General features: G+C 40.1%; 2 protein-coding genes across 4 annotated transcripts in view; one reads left to right on the forward strand and one right to left on the reverse strand.

The window, feature by feature from the left end:
• The window catches only part of UVRAG (UV radiation resistance associated), a gene marked incomplete at both ends in the record, with an annotated part of 330,995 nt that overhangs the window by 307,016 nt on the left and 2,714 nt on the right, over positions 1-21,265 (reverse strand). The gene's annotated exons all lie outside the window — the stretch shown is intronic.
• On the forward strand, positions 12,809-13,794 carry LOC308279647 (large ribosomal subunit protein eL8; the record flags this gene model as incomplete). Its single annotated transcript, XM_080719767.1, has 1 exon — positions 12,809-13,794. The coding sequence occupies one exon, from the start codon at positions 12,809-12,811 to the stop codon at positions 13,601-13,603; it is 795 nt and encodes a 264-aa protein (XP_080575893.1). The 3' UTR covers positions 13,604-13,794.

Genomic DNA, 21,265 nt, shown 5'->3' on the forward strand with positions numbered 1-21,265 from the left:
CCATTGCTCCCACATTCTACCTTCCTCTAGCCTGTTTGCCCCAGTCTTGGTAGAGGGCCACACTTGCCCCTTTTCCTCCATGTCCCCTCCCTGTTGCTCTAAGAAACAGGCCTTTGTGGTGCCGGATCCAGGACAGCCCTTACCTGTGTCCCTCACCCCCTTCTCTTGCCCTTCTTGCTTTACAGACTATGCCTGGAAACTGGGGGCATGGAATTCCCTAACTTCACAAAAATAATCTTACTAATGAATGTGTCTGTGCAAGCGAAAAGAGCAAATGTTAGGTAACACTATCTATTCAGCTGCATTTAGAAATGTAAGACCAAAGAAGAAAGACACAGGAGTTCCACAGGTTGACCAAGAGAAGAAAAACACTGGAAGACAGAAGCCAGTCCTCAATGGTCCACCGGTTAAGAATAATTATCATGCCCTCAATTTACTTCAAAATAATTGAGGGAGGGAAAGAAGACAAGTAGTGAGGCATAGAGACTAAGTAAGATCCACCAGGAGGTATCGATTATTGAAGCCTGTAATAGATACCTGGGAATTCAAGACATTCATCTCCTAATGAGTCTTTGCATATTTAGAATACATATACACTTTAATATATATCACATACATATTGATATATACAATATACATTTCACTTCTGCATTTGTGCTAAAATGTACAAGCAGATTATGTAAGATGATAATGCTATAACTTGGTTCTTAAACCCCCAAAGGCCCGTGTGTAAAAGGTGTGTTCCCAGCTGGGCGTGGTGGTGCACGCTTGTAATCCCAGAATTTGGGAGGCTGATACAGAAGGCTCGCAGTTCGCGGGCAGCCTCAGCTACCTAGCAAGGCTCTTTGCAATTCAGTGAGACCCTGTTTCTAAATAAAGAATAAAAAATAGGGCTGGGGATGTAGCTCATAAGTAGAATGCCCCTGGGCTCCATCCCTAATACTACACACACAAAAAAATAGAAAGACAAAAAAAATAGGACTGGGGGTATAGTTCAGAGGCACAATGCTCCTGGGTTCCATCCCCAGTTTTGAAAAAATAAAATAAAGAATAAAAAATAGGGCTGGGGTGTGGCTTGGAGGCAGAATGCCCCTGGGTTCCATCCCCAGTATTGGGGGGAAAGGGGGGGGGGGTGTTCCCTACAGTGGCAACCTTAAGAGATGGGTGTAGTGGGAGGTTTTAGGCCACTGGAGGAATGACTTTGAAGAGAGTGGAACTCCAGTCCCTCCTCTTCAGCTTTTGGGTTTTTTTTTTGTTTTTTTGTTTTTTTGTGGTTTTTTTTGTGGTACTGGGAGTGGAACCCAGAGGCTTTCTACCTCTGGGCTATACTCCCAGACCTATTTTATACTTTATTTGGAAACAGGGTCTCACTAAGTTGCTGAGAGCCTCACTAAATAGCTGAGGCTGGCTTCGAACCTGTGCAATGCTCACGCCCGGCTCTCTCCAGCTCTTTTAAAGGCCTGGTCATGATCATGTGGATGGTTTTACTTTGGCACATACTCCCAAACTGATGTAACACCTCACCGAGGCCCTAAAGCAATAGACCAACTGACCCTAACTGTGAGCTAAAAAAAAAAAAAGAAAAAAAAGAAAAAACTTTTCTCTTTATAAGTTGATTATCTCAGGTATACGATACAGTAGTATGAAGCTGACTAACACATATATGTAAAATCATTGATTATAGTGCTGGGTGAGGTGGTACACACTTGTAATCCCAGCATTTAGGAGGCTGAGACAAGAGGATAGCAGTTCGAGGACAGCCTCAGCTACTTAGTAAAGCCCTTTGCATCACTAAGATGAAACAGTAAGACCATGTTTCAAAATAAAGAATAAAGTTAGAAGATGTATATTTTGAGTCCATATTCCATATTAGGATAGATTTTTTTCTGAAAAATAAATATATAAATATATGATAGTTTCACCTAAAAAAAAAAGAAAAAATATTCTCTGGTAAGAAAGAAAGCAAAAAGAAATATTGAAATGTTATCTTTAAGTTATCAAAAGCATGGTATCAGACAAATGAAACTGTTATTTGAGATTATCATTTTTAATTTTGGATAAATTGCTATAATACTAGATGTCAACCACTAAGCCAAGCATGGGAAGGAGGGATGCGGAGGGAATGGGGTGGGGATCGGGTGGGGGTTGACTGGCAATGTGTGCATGTATGTCTACAAAAGTTTTTTTTGTATACCACCATGATGTATGAATACAGCGCGCCAATAAAAAATAAAAGAAAGAAAGAAAGAAAGAAAGAAAGAAAGAAAGAAAGAAAGAAAGAAAGAATAAAAAATAGGGCTGGAGTGTAGCTCAGAGGTACAATGCTCCTGGGTTCCATCCTCAGTACCATATTATATATATATATATATATATATATATATATATAGAGAGAGAGAGAGAGAGAGAGAGAGAGAGAGAGAGAGAGAACCCTTATATTAGCAAAAAACTGGGAAAACTTAAATATCCATCAATGGGGACTAGCTAAATTATAGTATATCCTATAAATACTACACAGCCACAAAGAAAAAAATGACAGCTCTCTGAACACTGATATTAAATAACATCCAAGATGTTCTGTTATTTTTTAAAGTACAATTTATATATAGTCAGTCTGTTTATCATATTATCATTTGTGTTTCAGAGGGGGAAATTATATAATTGTAAACTTACTAGAGAGAAATATAACTGATAACAGTATTTATCTCAGGAGAGAAGACACAGGTATTTGGGGCAGTGAGTATTTTAGAGTATTATACATTTGTTCACTGTATCCTCTTATATACCTTTTGAATTATGAATCATAAGGCTATATTATCTTTTTTATTTTGTAGTACTGGGGACCTGAACCCGGGGGCATTATACTTCTGAGCTATACCTCCAGCCCTATTTTTTATTCTCTATTTTAAAACAGGGTCTCACTAAGTAGCTGAGGCTGGCCGTGAATCCCAAGCACTGGGATTACAAGCTTTCACCACCATGACCGGCTACTATTATCATCTATTTTTAAATGAAATTAAATTTAGATTTTTTAAAAACTCCAAGATGGCAATCAACCTTTAAATATTGCCATATATGACAACCATGCCCTGAAGCAGTGTGACATAATGGGAGAAATTCAAACCACAGTCAATGATCCTGAACTTTAGGGTAGTGCTACCACACTAGTGGGCAAACCACTTACTGTTTCTCTTTCCATAAAATGAAAATATTTCCACCTGCCTGCCTCTGCTGAGTTACTACCCAGATGAAATAATGGATATAAAGCTCTCTGAAAACCTATAAAGCACTCTATAAACATAAATACTTTATGTTAAAAATAAGTACTTTATAAACAGAAATAAGGATGTCGAGAAGGATGTGGTTATCAGTGGAAATGAACCAATTCAGGCATTTCTTATTTAATGTAAAAAGACAGATTTAGAACTCATCTACCTTAATAGAGGTGAGAAAGCCAGAAAGGCAAAAGTGATCTAAAGTAGGAACGCTCGGTATACAGAATGCAGAACTGGAAAGGAGCCTGGAGGTCATCTAAGCCTTCACTGTGCTGTATCGCCTACGGATGCGTTGGAAATGCTGACTCTCAGGTCATTGCACAGACCACCAGAGCAGAACCCGCATGTGAACAAGATCCCCGGGTAACTCGTACACACATTTTAAGTTTAAGAAGCACTAACACAAGGCATCTTGCTTATTTTTCAAATAATAAAACTGAGGCCCTATGTAAAAGGTCTTACATGTTCACACTGTTCATAAGTAGCAACATAAGATCTGGACGCAGGCCTGATCTCCTGGGCTGAGACATCATCTACTTGCTTCCAGGATACCCCAGTTTCAAAGCCTTTAAGACATCTTCCCTTTCAGGTCTCCCATATTCCTTCCCCCATTCTAACCAGCCATCCAGACCTATGGATCCTTTCTTCACGGTACCTCTGACACACGGTTCTTCTTTTCCATCTCCTTCACTGACTGCCCTACAGCTATTGTTGTTATTATGAAAAACAACTTCCTTCTCTTGTGTATGTGTCAGCTTCCTCTTCTGCAAACAAGAGCTCATTTCCAAATACCATGGTCTGGATAATTCATTAAGAAGGTGCATGTCACTAAAGACCCTTAAGCTTTACACTGATTTCAGGCAGAACTTGTATTTGCAACCTACCAAGACTAGCAAGCTGTAAGTCAACATTTCTAACACAGACCCTTCAGGTCTTTACTTTCATTATTTTTCCCTATCACCTTCTTTTCTTCACCTCAGAACTAATCCAGGTTGTTTGCATGTAACAAGAGATCCTCACATTCTAATCAACCTTTACTAAATAAATCCAAATGCCCTATATTTATTTTCCAGAACCCTCTTCTGTCCTAATAAATGCTCACCATGCACAAACACTCTCATATCTTTTAATTCTTTCCTTTCCACTGTATCCTTAAAAAATAAAAAAAAAGCATTTTAACATTTCCTGAGTACCCAAAATGTGCCAGGTACTATATAATGAAGCAGAAACACCCCTTAATACCTTCCCTATAAAAACATAAAATTAAAAACTCTGATCTCTGCCCCTTCTATTTTCATACCAAGAAATTTTGACTTTTTATGAGCAAATAATGTAGGAAGACTGTTACAGATGCTCAGCTTCAGCAGGGATAACTGAACAGACAGAATAAGCCACCCACAACATGAAGGCTAACTCCGTGCAGCAGTCTGTACACTGTACTCAAGAGTAAACAGTTCTAGAGATTCCCATGCACAATCTGAATTCAATAAAATCTACCTGGAAACACACTGTCTTGTCATTATCATAACCAAGGTTGGCTGAGACCGTATCAATGGACGACAATCTGGGGAGGAGGAGCGGGATACATGCACAGGCTTAAAGTGCCTCCCTATAGACTGTTGATTAAATAACCAGACAATATCTTGACGAAAACTAGCATGACCAGTTAGTGCACCCGCGAGGGGCTCCTGTGTCTCTAGAAGTGATACCCTGTGAAGGACACATTATCATTATGCAGTAGGATGAATATAATCCTGAGGAAACATCAGATTAACAGAAAATGAGGAATGTTCTGTTTTTTTCCAAAGGAAAGAGGATTTGCCTTATAACAATATTTTTTAAAAAGACAAAGAAAAGACATGTTCTTTAATGTGCATTAAAGAAGAGACAGATTGACTAAATGTAATACCTGGCCCTAGACACACTGTGTCCTGGACTGGAGGGGTGCCATGGTTTGAATCTAGAATGTCCCTCTAAGGCCTGTGTGTAAAAGACTTGGTGCTATTGGGAGGTGGTAGAAACTTTATAAGGTAGGGCCTAGTGGGAGGTCGTCAGGTTCCTGGCTGTGTCTTGAAGGGACAGTAGAAGCCTGCCGCTTGCTCTTCTCTTTCACCTCCCGGCATGAGGTGAATGGTTTCATTCTGCCATATACTCCTACCATGCTGCCTTGCCAAAGGCCCAAAACCATGGTGCCAGCCCATCATGGACTGAAACCTCCAAAACTGGGAGAAAAATAAACCTTTTCTTAAATTGATTAGCTCAGGTATTATAGAGAAAGAAAGCTAACACAGAAAATTTTCTATAAAGGATGTTTTGAGATTGACAAAATTATAATACAAACCACAGGTTAAAGTAGCAGAGTTCAATTTACCAAAGTTGATAATTGTACTATAGATATGAAGAGAAAAGTCCTCATTGTAGGAAATACATACTCAAGTGTTTAAAGGCAAAGGGTCAGCTGGGTGTGGTGGTGCATGCCTGTAGTCCCAGTAGCTGGGTGGGTGGCTGAGACAGGAGGATCACAGGTTGGAAGCCAGCCTCAGCAATGCAACGGGGCTCTGAGAAACTTAGTGAAACCAAGCTTCAAAACAAAACATAAAAAGAGCTGGGTGTAACTGGGAGGTAGAATGCCCCTGGGCCAATCCCTGGTGCCAAAAAAAAAGAAAAAAGAAAAGAAAGTAAAGCATAAGGATATATATAACAACCTCAAAGGACTCACACTTCAAAAAATGTAACTATATATACACAGAAAAAAAAACTTGCTAAGGATAAAGCAAATGGAAGAAAATGTTAATAGACAAATCTGGGTAACAGGTCTAGAGGTATCCCTGTAATATTTTGCAATTTTTCCTTAAGTTTGAAATTCTTTCAAAACAAAAAACTCTCCTCCCCCTCTAGTCATAGAATAATGTCCAAATTCCAAAGCATGGCATGTATGAACCCTTATACTCTAGCCCCAGCCTGCTACCTCTCTGGGGTACTGTGACAGTTAGTTGTCTCTCTATATCTATAGGGTCCTGGTTCCATACCTCAGGAGCTACCAAAATATTAAGATGCTCAAATTCTTTATATAAAATGTAGTATTTGGAGCCGGGCATGGTGGTGCACGCTTGTAATCCCAGAGCTTAGGAGGCTGAGACAGGAGGATCGCATGGGTTCAAAGCCAGCCTCAGCTACTTAGTGAGGCTCTCAGCAACTTAGTGAGACCCTGTTTCCAAATAAATTATAAAATAGTTCTGGAAGTGTAGCCCAGAGGTAGAAAGCCCCTGGGTTCCACCCCCCACTACCACAAAAAAATTAAAATTTAAATAAAATTTAAAAATGTAGTATTTGCATAGAACCTATGCACATTCTTCTATATACTTCAAATCATCTCTAGATCACTTATTATACATCATACAATGTAAATACTATATAGATATTTAGCATACAGAATTTTTTAGGGAATAATGACAAGGCCCTGGGAGGGTGGCCCACCTGAGGCCATGGAAGCTCCGCACCCTTTCCCCCCACACCTTGCCCTGTTCATCTCTAATATTTGGCAGTTCCTGAGTTTACCCTTTATAAAAAGCCTGAAATGGTAAGTAAACTGTTTATTTCTGAGTTCTGTGGGCCACTCAGCAAATTATTGAACCTATTTATAGACAAGTACAGGAGGCCCAGCACTTACAACTGACTCTAAAGTAGGAACAGGCTTGTGGGACTCAGTACTTAACCTGCTGGACCTGAATAACAGTCCTAGTAGACAGAGTTAGTACTGAACTGAATCCTAAAGCACCCAGCTGGTGTAGGAAAATCAATGGGGTGGGGGGCATTTGATGTGAGAAGTGTGACATCCTCCAAGCTCCTCCCTCACTGAATTGTCCAGCATTCCCTTTAACACTTTACTCTCTTTTGCTTAAGCTAACCCCTCCACTAACATATGATTTTTATCTTTCCTACCTCAGCATTTTGTTCAAAACATCTTACATTCCATTAACATATTTTTGCCTTAACCATTAGATTATGAGTCCCTCCAGAACAAGGTCAGTGGCTTACATTACTTTTCTGGAGCACTGACCATCACCAGGCATCTTTTAAAGTAAATTTACGGCTCACTGAATTCTCTCAACAACCCCATAAGACAGGCTATTACTATACCCATTTTGCCTGAGCCTTCCTTATAGGAAGATTAAATAATTCCCAGGCTGCCCAACTACTAAACGGTGGGAACAAGATTTGAACACAGGCATCTATACTCAACCATAGAGATATACATGAAACACAAAAAATAAGTATCACTGTTGAATGAATGATGGTATAAAACAGAGTTGAACACAATTATCTGTAGAATGAAAATATTAGGGAAAAAAGGAAGGGACATGGCAAGTGAGGAAATGGAGACACATCAAGGTGTGTTAAACAAAAATTACAGGAGGCCATGATTTTGGACCAGGCCCCAACAAACCGGATTAAAGGTGAAAATGAAGCCACCTTTCATCAAGCCAAAACTAAATTATCTGACCTGAGAAATCAGGAAGAAGAGAAAACAAGCAAATTTACCAAACCGGTAAGTTTCAAACTGCTTATTAATGAAGTTCCCTTTGCTTTAATCCTTACAAAAACTAACCTGATGTTAACTAAACAGTAATTATTCTCTCTCTTTCTTCCTTCCTTCCTTCCTTCCTCCCTCCCTCCCTCCCTCCCTCATTCCCTTCTTCCTTTCTTTCTTTCTCTCTCTCTTTCTTTCTTTCTTTCTTTCTTTCTTTCTTTTTGGTGTGTCTCCGTCTCTGACATTATAAGGAAAATAACTTAGAAATGACCAGTCCACTCCACTTTTCATTCTTTGTTTCTCCTTTCTTCAACCTATCAAATCAACTTCTTCTGCTCCACCCATTGGAACACTTATATTATAGAAAGAATGTTGCTTGATTCTAGAATCACAAATAAAGCCAATTAAGAACTTTTATTTTTCTGGATGGTGCTAGGGGTGGAACCCAGGACCTCACAAATGCCAGGTAAGTACTCTACTACTGAGCTATATCCCAGCCCCAATTGAGACCATATTTGTGGAATGTTGATAATTAAGGTAGTATTGAAATGAATTTTAAGAAGCCAAACAAAAATAGATCATAGTTGAGAAAGTTCCTTGGGTTAATAAACTTTCTATTACTTTAACAAATACTGAGTTTGTTAAACTTAAAAAAGGCTTATTTTGGCTCATAGTTTGGGAGGTTTCAGTGCATGGTTGGGTAGCATGTTGCTTTGGTCGGTGGGAGGGCATGGTGGAATAACAGCTCACCTCATGGCCACCATGGGGGGAGGGGAAAGAGCCAAGGTCCCAATATCCCCTTTGAGGGCATACCTCCCAGTGACCTAACTTTCTTCCACTAGGCCTCTTCCTAAAGATTCCATCACTTCCCAATAGTACCAAGGGCTGGCAATCAAGACTTTAACACACAGGTCTTTGGGAGACATTTATCCAAAACATGGTGTCTTTCAATTGCACTGGCTTTTATTGGATTCCTTTTGAAAAGAAGAATGTCATTGAGAAGAGTGGAACCATTTTCATCCAGTAAAATGTTAATGTCTAGACCTACACCTGAAGCAGGTGTCTTATGTTCTAATGATTTTTCAAGCAGTTTTATAATAGCTGAGTTTGTGTACCAAAAATACAATTACTGAGCCGGGTGTGTTGGCACACACTTGTAATCTCAGTACTTGGGAGGGTGAGACAGGAGATCCACACAGGTTCAAAGCCAGCCTCAGCTACTTAGTGAGGTTCTCATCAACTTAGTGAGACCTGTTTCCAAATAAAAAATATGAAATAGGTCTGGGAGTATAGCCCATCCCCAGTATCATGCAAAATACACACACACACACACACACACACACACACACACACACACACACATAATGTGCAATTAAGAAAATCTGCAGGCCAGGAGTGGTGGCACAGGCTTGTAATCCCAACATTTGGGAGGCTGAGACAGAAAGATCACGGTTCGAGGACAGCCTCAGCTACACTTAGTGAGCTCCTTTGAAACTCAGTGAGACCCTGTTTCAAAATAAAAAATAAAAAATAGGGCTGGGGGTGCAGCTCAGAGGTAGAATGTCCCTGGGTTCCATCCCCAGTACCACAAAATAAAAGAAATTCTGCATTCTACAGTGTCCCAGTCTAATAATCAGAGTGAAGTCTTTTGATAGAAATGTATAAATATCACCAGCCACTTCAGAGTCCTGAGGCCACTGCTCTTTATTTGTCTATTTATATTAAACATCTTCTGTACAGAATAAACTCTCATAAATCAGCTGATGAAAAGAAGCATTTTAGTAGACAAAAGCCATACTGATTTTCCTAAGGACATTCCTTATATTAAAAGAGACAAAGTTAAAAAAATTTTTTTAAGTTTTTTCATAATTCTAAATAAGACGATTTAGAATATTTCATTTTACATTTTAAAAAGTTAAATTTTCTAGATTAGCTCTCACATAAGAGAATGTCTAGAATTGAGGGGGAAATAATTCATATCCTCTAAAAAAATAATTAGGTTGGCAGAAACAAAGCATATTAGAATCTGTACCTAACACATTCAAAGAACGTATTCTTAAGTATTAACTGCATAAATGGCTATACCTCAACAGCTTTTCCTGTTCTATACTTAGTTTTAACATATGCTAACATAAATACATGAATTACTTATAGTCCAGAGTTATATCCTTAATCACAAAAAGTACAGTCCTATTAAACAGTACCAAGTTTTTAAGTTTTTCTTGAAAAAATATAGATCATAAATCTGATTCTCATTTACTTTTATATCATCCCTCTTTACATACCCAACAATAGATGCTAGTTTCAGCTCCCTGATACTCCTCATTAAAAAAAAAAAAAAAAAAAAAGTCTGACTGTATCTTTTGGGGCATTTTAAATATCATGATAGAAAGAAATGCCAGATATGTCAATGGACCACCAAAATCCTGGGTTCTAATGCTCAACCTCGGCATTGTCTGTCCCAGCCCCTTAATAAACACACCAGAGTTTTCACAAAGAATAAGGAAAATGTCCAGTCACATTACTACTATAATAGAATCTACAGCAATCAGTGCCAAATGTTACACAAAATAAAATCTCTGCCATCAAAAAACCCAAGATCACCATCTGGTTAGGATGAGGTCAGGAAACTTAAAGAGGAAGAGAATGAAGAGTTCTTAGGAATGTTCAAAAAAGGACAGGCATGGTAAATTAAGGGACAAAACAGGAAGACTGATCCAACAACTCCGGGGACATTCCAGGCTCACTCTAGCTCACACCATAGAAGGTGGGTGGGAGAGCGGAATTTGAGTGTTCTGTCCTTAGGGAGAAGCTTAAAATACAGCCTCTACCCCATTTTAATTCTAGCAAGCTGTGAGGATACGGTGTCAAAGCACAAGTTTCCAACGCACCCAGCCAAGCACAGTGGAACTGCTCATCAGACTCAAGGTTCTGTTCATTTCTCTGCCACAAACAGAAAAAGCAAGACAATCGATAGAGATCTGTTAAACGGACACGCTCTGCAAAGTCCTTGAGGTCAGGAATAAATAAATGGACCGAGACCATGGCCACACAGATTGTTTTGCATGGGAGGACTTCAGGGTTTGCGTCTGTTAAATTATGTGATTTAAAATTCGGTTGTCCATCATAAGTAAGATAGAAGACAAGGTTATATGATAATAACCAAAAAGTGTAACATAAATTTTAAAATTCCAATGTTAAGTTTTCTGTTCTCTGTGTATCCCTCTACCTCTATAATCTAAGGGAGCAAAGTGCTAAAATATAAACCACTGAAAATTTTTAACTCTAACAGTATCAAGCCTTACTGATGTCTTTCAACCTAAACAAAGTATAAAACCTAAAATGTTTCGACCTCTCTCTTAAATAGATCTGTCTTTAATTTTTCTATAATACCTCTGGTAAGTAACTACATACATTCTAGTACATTAAAAATGACAAATATTTCTTGTTTGCAGCAGCAATATGTCTGACAGGTAAATACACACACACACACACACACACACACACACACACACACACACACACACACATATATATTCCAAAATACACATTTGCAAAATAGGAAAATCTAATTTTTTTTCATTATATCACACATTTCAGGCCCAACTTATTAGGTTTCAATTCTGCTCTTGCTCTATTTCCAGTCAGTTTCACTTCTGAATTTGCTGCCACAAAGTTCAGAATTGCAATCCTGTAGAGAATTTTAAAGTAAACACTAAACAAGAACATAGATTTTCTTTAAAAAAAAAAAAAACTAAACATTTTCACAAGAAAAGAAAATTACTTAAATTCCTGATGGTACTTTGCCACATTAGAAATAATGACTTTAGGATGCTAATGTTTTAAGTTTCCAGAGCTCCCTCATAGTTTTATCCACAAGAGCCAAAGCAGTTCAAAAATCACAATCAAAAGCCAGGCATGAGCCGGGCAAGGTGGCGCAGCTTGTAATCACCGCGCTTGGGAGGCTGAGACAGGAGGATCGCGCGGGTTTGAAGCCAGCCTCAGCTACTTAGTGAGGCTTTCAGCAACTTAGTGAGACCCTGTTTCCAAATAAAATATAAAATAGGTCTGGGAGTATAGCTCGGAGGTAGAAAAGCCTCTGGGTTCCACCCCCAGTACCACCAAAAAAAAAAAAAAAAAAAAAAGCCAGGCATGGTGGTACACATCTATAATCCCAGTACTTTGGGAGGCTGAGACAGGAAGATCACAGACCCACAGCCAGCCTCAGCAAATTTTGCAAAACCCTGTTTTTTGGTTTTTTGGGTTTTTTTTTATTTTGTTTTTTGTCTTTTGTGGGGCAGAGGGGAGAGTACTAGAGATTGAACCCAGGGGCATTCTACCTCTGAACTACACACCAGCCCAATGTTTTATTCTTTATTTTAAACCAGGATCTCAACCAGGCGTGGTGGCACAGGTTCGAAGCCAGCCGCGATGGCTTAAGAGACCCTGTTTCCAAATAAAAAGTATAAAATAGGTCTGGGAGTATAGCCCAAAGGTAGAACGGCTTCCAGGAACCCCAGTACCACAAAAAAATTAATTAATTAATTAATTAATTAATTAATAAACAAACAAACAAACCAGGGTCTCACGAAGTTAACAGAGGGCCTAAATAGCTGGGGCTGGCCATGAACCTGGATCCTCCTGTCTCAGCCTCCCAAGTACGGGGATTACAAGCGTATGCCACCATGCCCAGCTAAGACCCTGTTTTGAAATTTAAAAAAAAAAAAAATTTTAAGGGCTGGGCTGGGGGTATAGCTTAGTGGGAGAATACCCCTAGGTTCAATCCCTTAGTACTATAAATATATACATATATGTAATATATATATATATATATATGTATATATGTGTGTGTGTGTGTGTGTATACACACACACACACACACACACACACACACACACACACACACAGCGCTTTCTCTCTGCCTTCAGTAGCCTTAGCAACAAAACATATTAAAAAAATAAAATAGACAATTCCCTTTCCTTTCTCTTTACTCCAGCCGCCCATGATGCCAAAAGGAAAGAAGGCCAAGGGGAAGAAGGTGGCCCCGGCCCCTGCGGTCGTGAAGAAGCAGGAAGCCAAGAAGGTGGTGAATCCGCTGTTCGAGAAAAGGCCCAAGAACTTCGGCATTGGACAGAACATCCAGCCCAAGAGGGACCTCACCCGCTTTGTCAAATGGCCCCGCTACATCCTGCTGCAGCGACAGGGGGATGTACTCTACAAACGGCTCAAGGTGCCTCCGGCAATCAACCGGTTCACCCAGGCCTTGGACCGCCAAACAGCTACCCAGCTGCTCAAGCTTGCCCATAAGTACAGACACAAGACGAAGCAGGAGAAGAAGCAGCGGCTGTTGGCCCAGGCTGAGAAGAAAGCTGCCGACAAAGGGGACGTCCCCACCAAGAGGCCACCAGTCCTCCTAGCAGGCGTCAACACTGTCCCCACCTTGGTGGAGAACAAGAAGGCGCAGCTGGTGGTGATCGCACATGATGTGGACCCCATCGAGCTGGTTGTCTTCCTGCTTGCCCTGTGCCGCAAGATGGGGGTCCCCTACTGCATCATCAAGGGGAAGGCGAGGCTGGGGCGCCTGGTCCACAGGAAGACGTGCACCACTGTTGCCTTCACACAGGTTAACTCGGAAGATAAAGGAGCCCTGGCCAAGCTGGTGGAAGCTATTAGGACCAACTACAACAACAGATACAATGAGATCCACCCTCACTGGGGAGGCAACGTCCTTGGTCCGAAATCTATGGCTCACATTGCAAGTTGGAAAAGGCAAAGGCTAAAGAGCTTGCCACCAAACTAGGGTAAATGTACACAATCATTTTCTGTACATAAAAATAATAAAAAAAAATTGTACTTCAAAAAAATAAAAAATAAAATAATTAAATTAGCTTTTAAAAGTAAGGTATCTAGCCAGGCCTGTGATCCCAGTAGATAAGAAGCTGAGACAGGAGGATCACAGGTTAATGGCCAGTCTAAGCAATTTAGCAAGGAAAATAAAAAGGGGCTGGAGGTATAGCTTGGTGGTAGAATCCCCCGGGTTCAATCTCCAGTGCCACAAAAATAAGTAAAAATAAAAGACATCAAAATAAATATAAACATATAAAGAGAAAACATATAGTATGTATAGCTAAATAAAGCTTTATAACTGCTTCTATCATTTTGTTCCTGTGTGTACTTTTGTCTTCCTTTTTTTTTCTGGTCTATGCAGGAGGATACTGGGGATTGAAGCCAGGGTGCTCTACCTCCAAACTACTCCCCAGACCTTTTTATTTGTTTTGAAACAAGGTCTTGCTAGCTTACTGAGTCTCACAACATTGCTGAGCTATCCTCAAACTGCTGATCCTCCTTGTCAGCCTCCCAAGAACTGAGATTACAGGCGTACACCACCATGCCCTGCTCCTGTATGTGTTTCAATACCATTCAATCTAATCTTTCTTTTTCTTTTTACACTATAAAGTTCTTTAAGGGAAGACCCATATGCAAATGAAAATTGAAAAAGAAAAATACATTGAGTTCCTATTATGTAATCAGCATAATGCTATGTGCAGGTGTGGTCAGAAATAAACCATAAATCATGATAGTCCCAAACTTAAGGATAACTTAAAACCTTTCATCAGAACCCTACAAAGAGTAGGTGCCTGGGGATGGGAATCGAAGACCTAGACTGGAGTCCCTATGCAGATGCTTTTTTGACTTTAAGAAAATTACCTAGACCTTTTGCTTAGGTTCCTTAGCAAAAAGAACTGGTTATTGAAGTGAAACTCCCATGCAGAAGAATTCCAAATACTGTTTGTAGATATTCTGTCCTCAAGGAGGAAGAGCACCTTGAACGCGGGCTGCGTACACGGCTTCCTTCCAAACAGGACAGGAGGGAGCGGTGAGGTTCAATGAGGGACTTAGAGCAGAGTGACCCGACACACTGCCCATGGTATTATGATTCCTACAAAATACACATTTTGGCCTTTGTCACCAATTCCTTGAATAGAGCTCCTAAAATCCTTCTCATTTCCTGAGTAACAGGGATGCTAGAAAATCTCTTCTTCTAATATTTGGTGTTTGACCAGGTTGCTAACACAGACCACCTGGTCCCTTGGCAGGTCCTGGGTGAGAGGGGTGTGTTTGTTTGAATAAAATGATTCCCGGATGGTGGCTGGTCACTGTCACTTGAAAGAGCACACCATGATTAGAAGCAAGTAGCTTTCAGCCCCGCTTGCACCAAAGAGGAGAGGCGGGCTGGAGACTGAGTTAATAATTAATCGTGTCTACGTGATAAGTCCGCCATAAAAAAAAAAATCTCAGAAGTGCAGGATTGCTGCCCTCGTGTTGGGTGGGGCACCCGACAGGGCAGTACAGCTTCAGCTCACACCCCCATTCTACCCCCTGAGCATCTCTTCCATCTGGCAATTGACCTGCAGCCTTTGTGCTCCTTTATAATAAACTAGAAAACTGAAGTAATGCACTTTCCTGAGTCTCTGAGCCACTGGAGAATGACCAGGTGGAGGAGGGGGCATGGTCACCCTCCCATTTATAGCCGGTAGGTCAGAAGCTCTGGAGGCCCAGATTTGAGGCTGGCCTCCAAAGTGGCGGACGGAGCCTTAAACTTACAGGACGATGGTAAGTCCAAGTAGATACTGAATTGAGTTATATGACCAAAATGGTGTCCACTACAGAAGCACTTGGTATATAGGAGAACCCACACACACACACACAGCCACAGCTCGTGTGAGAAGTGTTGTGTAGAGGGCCTAAGGGGGAAAACAGTTTTACTTTCACATATGACCTCAGCTGGTGATGCTGAGAGCTAACAATAGGGGCAAATCATGTTAGCAATATACACATTTGATAAATGAAAACAGAGCTGTACCTCTGAGCCCTTGCTCCCAAAAGCCCACAGCCCTAGTCCAATTATGAGGGGGGAAAATCAGACTAATTCCAGCATAGATACATCCTGCAAGATAGCTGGCCAACACTCAAAACCACCAAGGGCATTAAAAACAAAAATCCCAGCTACTTGGGAGGCCAAAGCAAGAGGTTCAAGAATTCAAGGCCAACCTAAGCAACACTGGAAGATCCTGTATTGGGGACAGGAGATGTAAGTGAAGTCTGAGGAATCCTTACATCTAAGAGAAGGCTATGAGACAGGACAGCTAAATACAATGTGGTACGTAAGGTGGGATACGACCACAGAGAGCGATATTAGGTAAAAACTAAGTAGATAGATTTAAAATGATACCTACATGCAATGGGATATCATTTAGCCTTAAAGAGGGATGACATTCTGACATATGCTACAACATAGATGAACCTTGAAAACTTTGCTACATGAAATAAGCCAAACACAAAGGGAAAAGGAACTGTAAGATTCCGCTTATTTGAGGAACGTAGACTAGTCAAATTAATAAAAAAAAAAAAAGACAGTAAAACAGAGTTTACCAAGGTCCAAAGGAAGGGAAGAATGGAGAGTTGTTAACTGGGTATAGATTCTATCTGGGATAACAAAAAGTTCTAGAGATGGACAGTAGTGATGGTGTACAACACTGCCCATGCTCTTAAAGCCACTAAACTATACACTTAAAATTGTTAAAATTCAGCCGGGTGTGGTGGTGCACGCTTGTAATCCCCACACTTGGGAGGCTGAGACAGGAGGATCACACAAGTTCAAAGCCAGCCTCAGCTACTTAGTGAGGCTCTCTGCAACTTAGTAAGACACTGTTTCCAAATAAAATATAAAATAGGTCTGGGAATATAGCCTGGAGGTAGAAAGCCCCTGGGTACTACCCCTAGTACCACAAAAAAAGAACTGTTAAAATTTCAGCCAGGTGCTGTTCATCCCTGTAATCCCCATAACTGGGAAACTGAGGCAGGAAGATTAATAAATTCAAAGCCAGCCTGGGCAACTTAGAAAGATCCAGTCTCAAAATTTAAAGGGGGAGGGGTGGAGGTATTGCTCAGTGGTAGAGTGCCCCTGGGTTCAACCTGCAGTACCACAAAAAAATTTTTTTTTTCAATCTGGGAGTAGTGGCACAGTAACTCAGGAGCCTGAGGCAGGAGGATCACAAGCTTAAAGCCAGACTGGAAAACTTAGCATGATCCTGTTTCAAATTAAAAAAAAAAAAAAAAGAATTTACAGGGCTGGGGATGTAGCCCAGTAGTAGAGCATCCATGGGTTCAATACCTAGTACCTAAAAAAAATATTAAAATGACAAATTTCAAAGTGGGCATGATGGGTCACACTTGTAATCGTAGTACTTTGGAGGCTAAGACAGGGGGATTGCAGGTTCTTGGCCAGCCTCAGATACTTAGGCCCTCCACAACTTAGTGAGACCCTGTTTCAAAATAAGAAGTAAAATAGGGCTGGGAGTGTAGTTCGGAGACAGAATGCCCCTGGGTTCTGTCTCCAAAACACCAAAAAAAAAAAAAGATAAGTTTTATGTTACACACATATTATTACCACAATTTTAAAAGCTAAAGAAATATGAGTGAACTGTTGACTTTAGGTAATAATACATCAATACTGGTTCATCAATTGTAACGAAGGTACCAGGTTAATGTAATATGTTAAACAGAGGGGAAGCCAGGTATGGTGACATACACTTGTAATCCCAGTCCTTGGGAGTCTGAGACAAGAGGATCACAGGTTCATGGCCGGCTCCAGCAACTTAGTGAGGCCCTCCGCAACTTAGTGAGATGCTGTTTCAAAAATAAAGAATAAAAAATAAGCCGGGCATGGTGGCACACGCTTGTAATCCCTGCGCTTGGGAGGCTGAGACAGGAGGATCGCACAGGTTCGAAGCCAGCCTCAGCTACTTAGTGAGACCCTGTTTCCAAATAAAATATAAGATAGGTCTGGAAATATAGCCCGGAGGTAGAAAGCCTCTGGGTTCCATCCCCAGTACCACAAAAAAAAAAAAGAATTAAAAAAAGAATAAAAAATAAGGCTGGGGGTTTGGCTCAGAGGTTGAATACCCCTGGGTTCCATCCCCAGTATCGGAAAAAAAAAAAAAAAATAGGAGAAACTGGGTATACAGTATGTGGGAGGGAGCCTTCTGTACTCTTTTCAATTTTTCTGTAGATCTAAAACTACTGCTTAAAAAAGTCAATTTTTTTTTTTTTTTTTTTTTTTTTTTTTTTTTTTTTTTTTTTTTTTGCTGGTACTGGGGTTCCTGGAAGCCCTTCTACCTCCGGGCTACACTCCCAGACCTATTTTTTTACATTTTTTATTTGGAAACAGGATCTCCTAAGCCAGTGTGCACGGCTGGCTTCGAACCTGCGCAATCCTCCTGTCTCTGCCTCCCAAGCTCAGGGATTACAAGCGTGCGCCACCACGCCTGGCAAAAAAGTCAATTTTTAAAATGCAAGGTAGATAAAGGCTAATAATAGCCCTAGCCTTCCTCCCTCATAAAAAAGACAAGAGAAAATGTTGTTCAAAACAATGAAAAATATGAGCAAACAATTAGAAAACGTAATGCTCAGGCTGTGAATAAACAACTTACAAAGTGAGACATAATAATGCTAAATAAATGAATGTAAAGATATTGACTCACAAGGATGAACAGTATAAATGAGAGCACGCACTCACCACAGTGTCTGATACACAGTGAATGAAGCTTTTGAAATATAATTAATAATTAAAGAGCTGCAGTTTAAATAGCATTTATACATATGTGTATGTACTGTGTGTGTATATATATATACACATATAGATAACCTCTATGTACATAAAATCACATTGAAAACATTGAGAAAACTTATATTGTCCAAACTTGGCAAAAATGTAGCAAAAAAGGCCTTTGAAATGATTTGGTGGTAAGTCGGGCGTGGTGACGCACCCTTGTAATCCCAGCATTCGGGAGGCTGAGACCCGAGGATCGCGGTTCGCAGACAGCCTCAGCTACTTAGTGAGGCCCTCTGCAACTCAGTGAGACCGCTTTCAAAATAAAGAATAAAATAATAGGGCAGGGGGTGTTGCTCGGAGGTCAAATGCCCCTGGGTTCCATCCCCAGACCCACCAAAAAAAAAAAAAAAAGAAAGAAATGATTTGGTGGTAGGGAGTGTAACTAAGCACACTGTTGCCAGGAACCATTTAGCCAATATCTTCTAAAGTTTAAAATAATAATATATACATATATGTTTACTTGAACTAAGTGATTTTGCTTCTTAAAATTTATCCACAGAAATATTAACACAAGCAAACAAAGATTCCTGTATTATGTGTATCATTGCAATGATGTAATAGAAAAGGTAGAAAATAGCCCGAAAGTCCATCAACAGGGTGTTAATTTAAAAAATCATGTAAGTGTAATATACTGATATGGAAAACTATTTAAGAAAAAGAATAATAAATAGCTGAACTTTAAGAAAAGGGATTAAACCAATTTAGATGTACTTAATCTGAGGCCTTCCATTTATACTTCCAGGTAACCAAACCTGCAACCTGCATGCAAAATTGTGAATTTATGTATTATGTATAAGTATGTTTTCTAAGAAAAGAGCCCATAGATTTTACTGATTTTTTTTTTTTTTTTTTGCGAGTCTGGGGATGAAACCCAGGGGCATTCGACCTCCAAGCTACACCCCCTGCCCTATTTATTTTTCTTTATTTTGAAACCGGGTCTCACTGAGTTGCAGAGGGTCTCACTAAGTAGCTGAGGCTGTCCGCGAACCATGATCCTCCAGTCTCAGCCTCCCAAATGCTGGGATTACAAGTGTGCGCCACCACACCCAGCTGATTTTACTGAATTTTTAAAGGAATATATGATCTACAAAAGGGTCACTAAATAATCACTAAAAAGCCTCCTGATACTGGACAGGCTGGCGCACACTTGTAATCCCAGTTACTTGAGAGGCTGAGACAGGAGGATTACAGGTTCACTATCAGCCTCGGCTATACTGAGTGAGGCCCTTCACAACTTAGTGAGACTCTACTTCAAAGTAAAGAATAAAAAAAATTGGGCTAGGAGTGTAAGTCAGAGGTAGAATGCCCCTGGGTTCAATCCCCAGTACCAGAGGAGGAAAAAAAAAAGCCTCCTGAGATACTCTGAGTATCTGAGGAATGTAGTTAAGTTATACCCAAGTGTGGAAGTCTTTGGGGAGGAAAGATATTCTCTCAATTAAGCTTTTAAGCACACAGTAAAGGCTTCTACCACAAAACACAATTTTTTTATCCCAAGACTCCTAAATTTAAGGGTGTAAAGGAAGTTATTCTTCAGATGAACCTATATTCCATTCACCAGCTAATTACAAACCTCAACCAAAAATTAAAGAGTAACAAGAGTCTTCAAAATGTGTGACTACCTCATGCTGAAATTACAGTTAAAGTAAGATCACACAGAAGCAAAGGGAGACAAAGATTAAGTAATAGTCCTGCTGCACCCAGTGGAGGAGCAATGGACTAGAGCTAGTACTCCTGCACGTAAAAAGTGGTCCAGAAGTTATGAAGTCTTGAATTTTGTTTAAGATAAGTGTATTATCAGCTGGGTATGGTGGCTCATACCTGCAATCCCCTACTTGGGGGCGGGGGAGGGAGTGAGACAGGAGGAATGCAGGTTAAGGACAGCCTCAGCAAGTAGTAAGACTCTCATCAATCTAACAAGACTCTGTTTCAAAATGAAAATAATGTAGGGCTGGGGGATGTAGCTCAGAGGGAAAGGGCCCCCGGGTTCAGTCCCCAGTACTACATACCAAAAAAGTAAATTAATAAGACAAATAAATTAGGTCTTATCTATAGCTATATGGGCTTTCCTTGAGCAAAACAACTCTTTTTCTGCAGGCAGGAAGAGTCTAATATTTTTAAATTAATTTCATATAGTTAATTAATATTTTAAACATTACAGCCACTTTTAGAATCAATGGGACTGGGAATAAATTAATAGAAAATAGCAGAGATGCCTTCTATCATTAAATAAAAATATACCTTAGAACAATGGTTCTCAACCAAAGGTAATTCAGACCCTCATGGGACATTAGGCCATGTATGAACACACTTTTTATTTTCAGGATTTAAGAAGTGCTCCTAGAAACTTGTGGATAAACTCCAGGGATGTGGTTAACATCTTACAGACTCTGCCCTGCTCCAAAAGGTCAACAGTGCCAAGTCTTAGAAATGCTGGGAGGACCACTGAATCTCCACTTTGAGATAATCACCTTTCTCACAGAAATCCTAAACCAACAACAGGGTTTATTTGCTAGAATACTGACACCTAGCCAATGCATTGACATGCATAATTTTCAAATCACTGTTTAAAAGAAAATAATTGGGTCTTCAATTTATCTAAACTTTTGCAATTTTAAAATCCAAAATAGCCGGCGTGATGGCACACGCTTGTAATCCCAGCATGTGGGAGGCTGAGACCAGAGGATCGCGGTTCATGGACAGCCTCAGCTACTTAGTGAGGCCCTCCGCAGCTTAGTGAGACCCTGTTTCAAAATAAAGAATAAAAATAATAGGGCAATGGGTATAGCT

The sequence above is a fragment of the Muscardinus avellanarius genome, assembly GCF_963383645.1.
Source record: "Muscardinus avellanarius genome assembly, chromosome: 1".
Lineage (NCBI taxonomy): Eukaryota > Metazoa > Chordata > Mammalia > Rodentia > Gliridae > Muscardinus > Muscardinus avellanarius.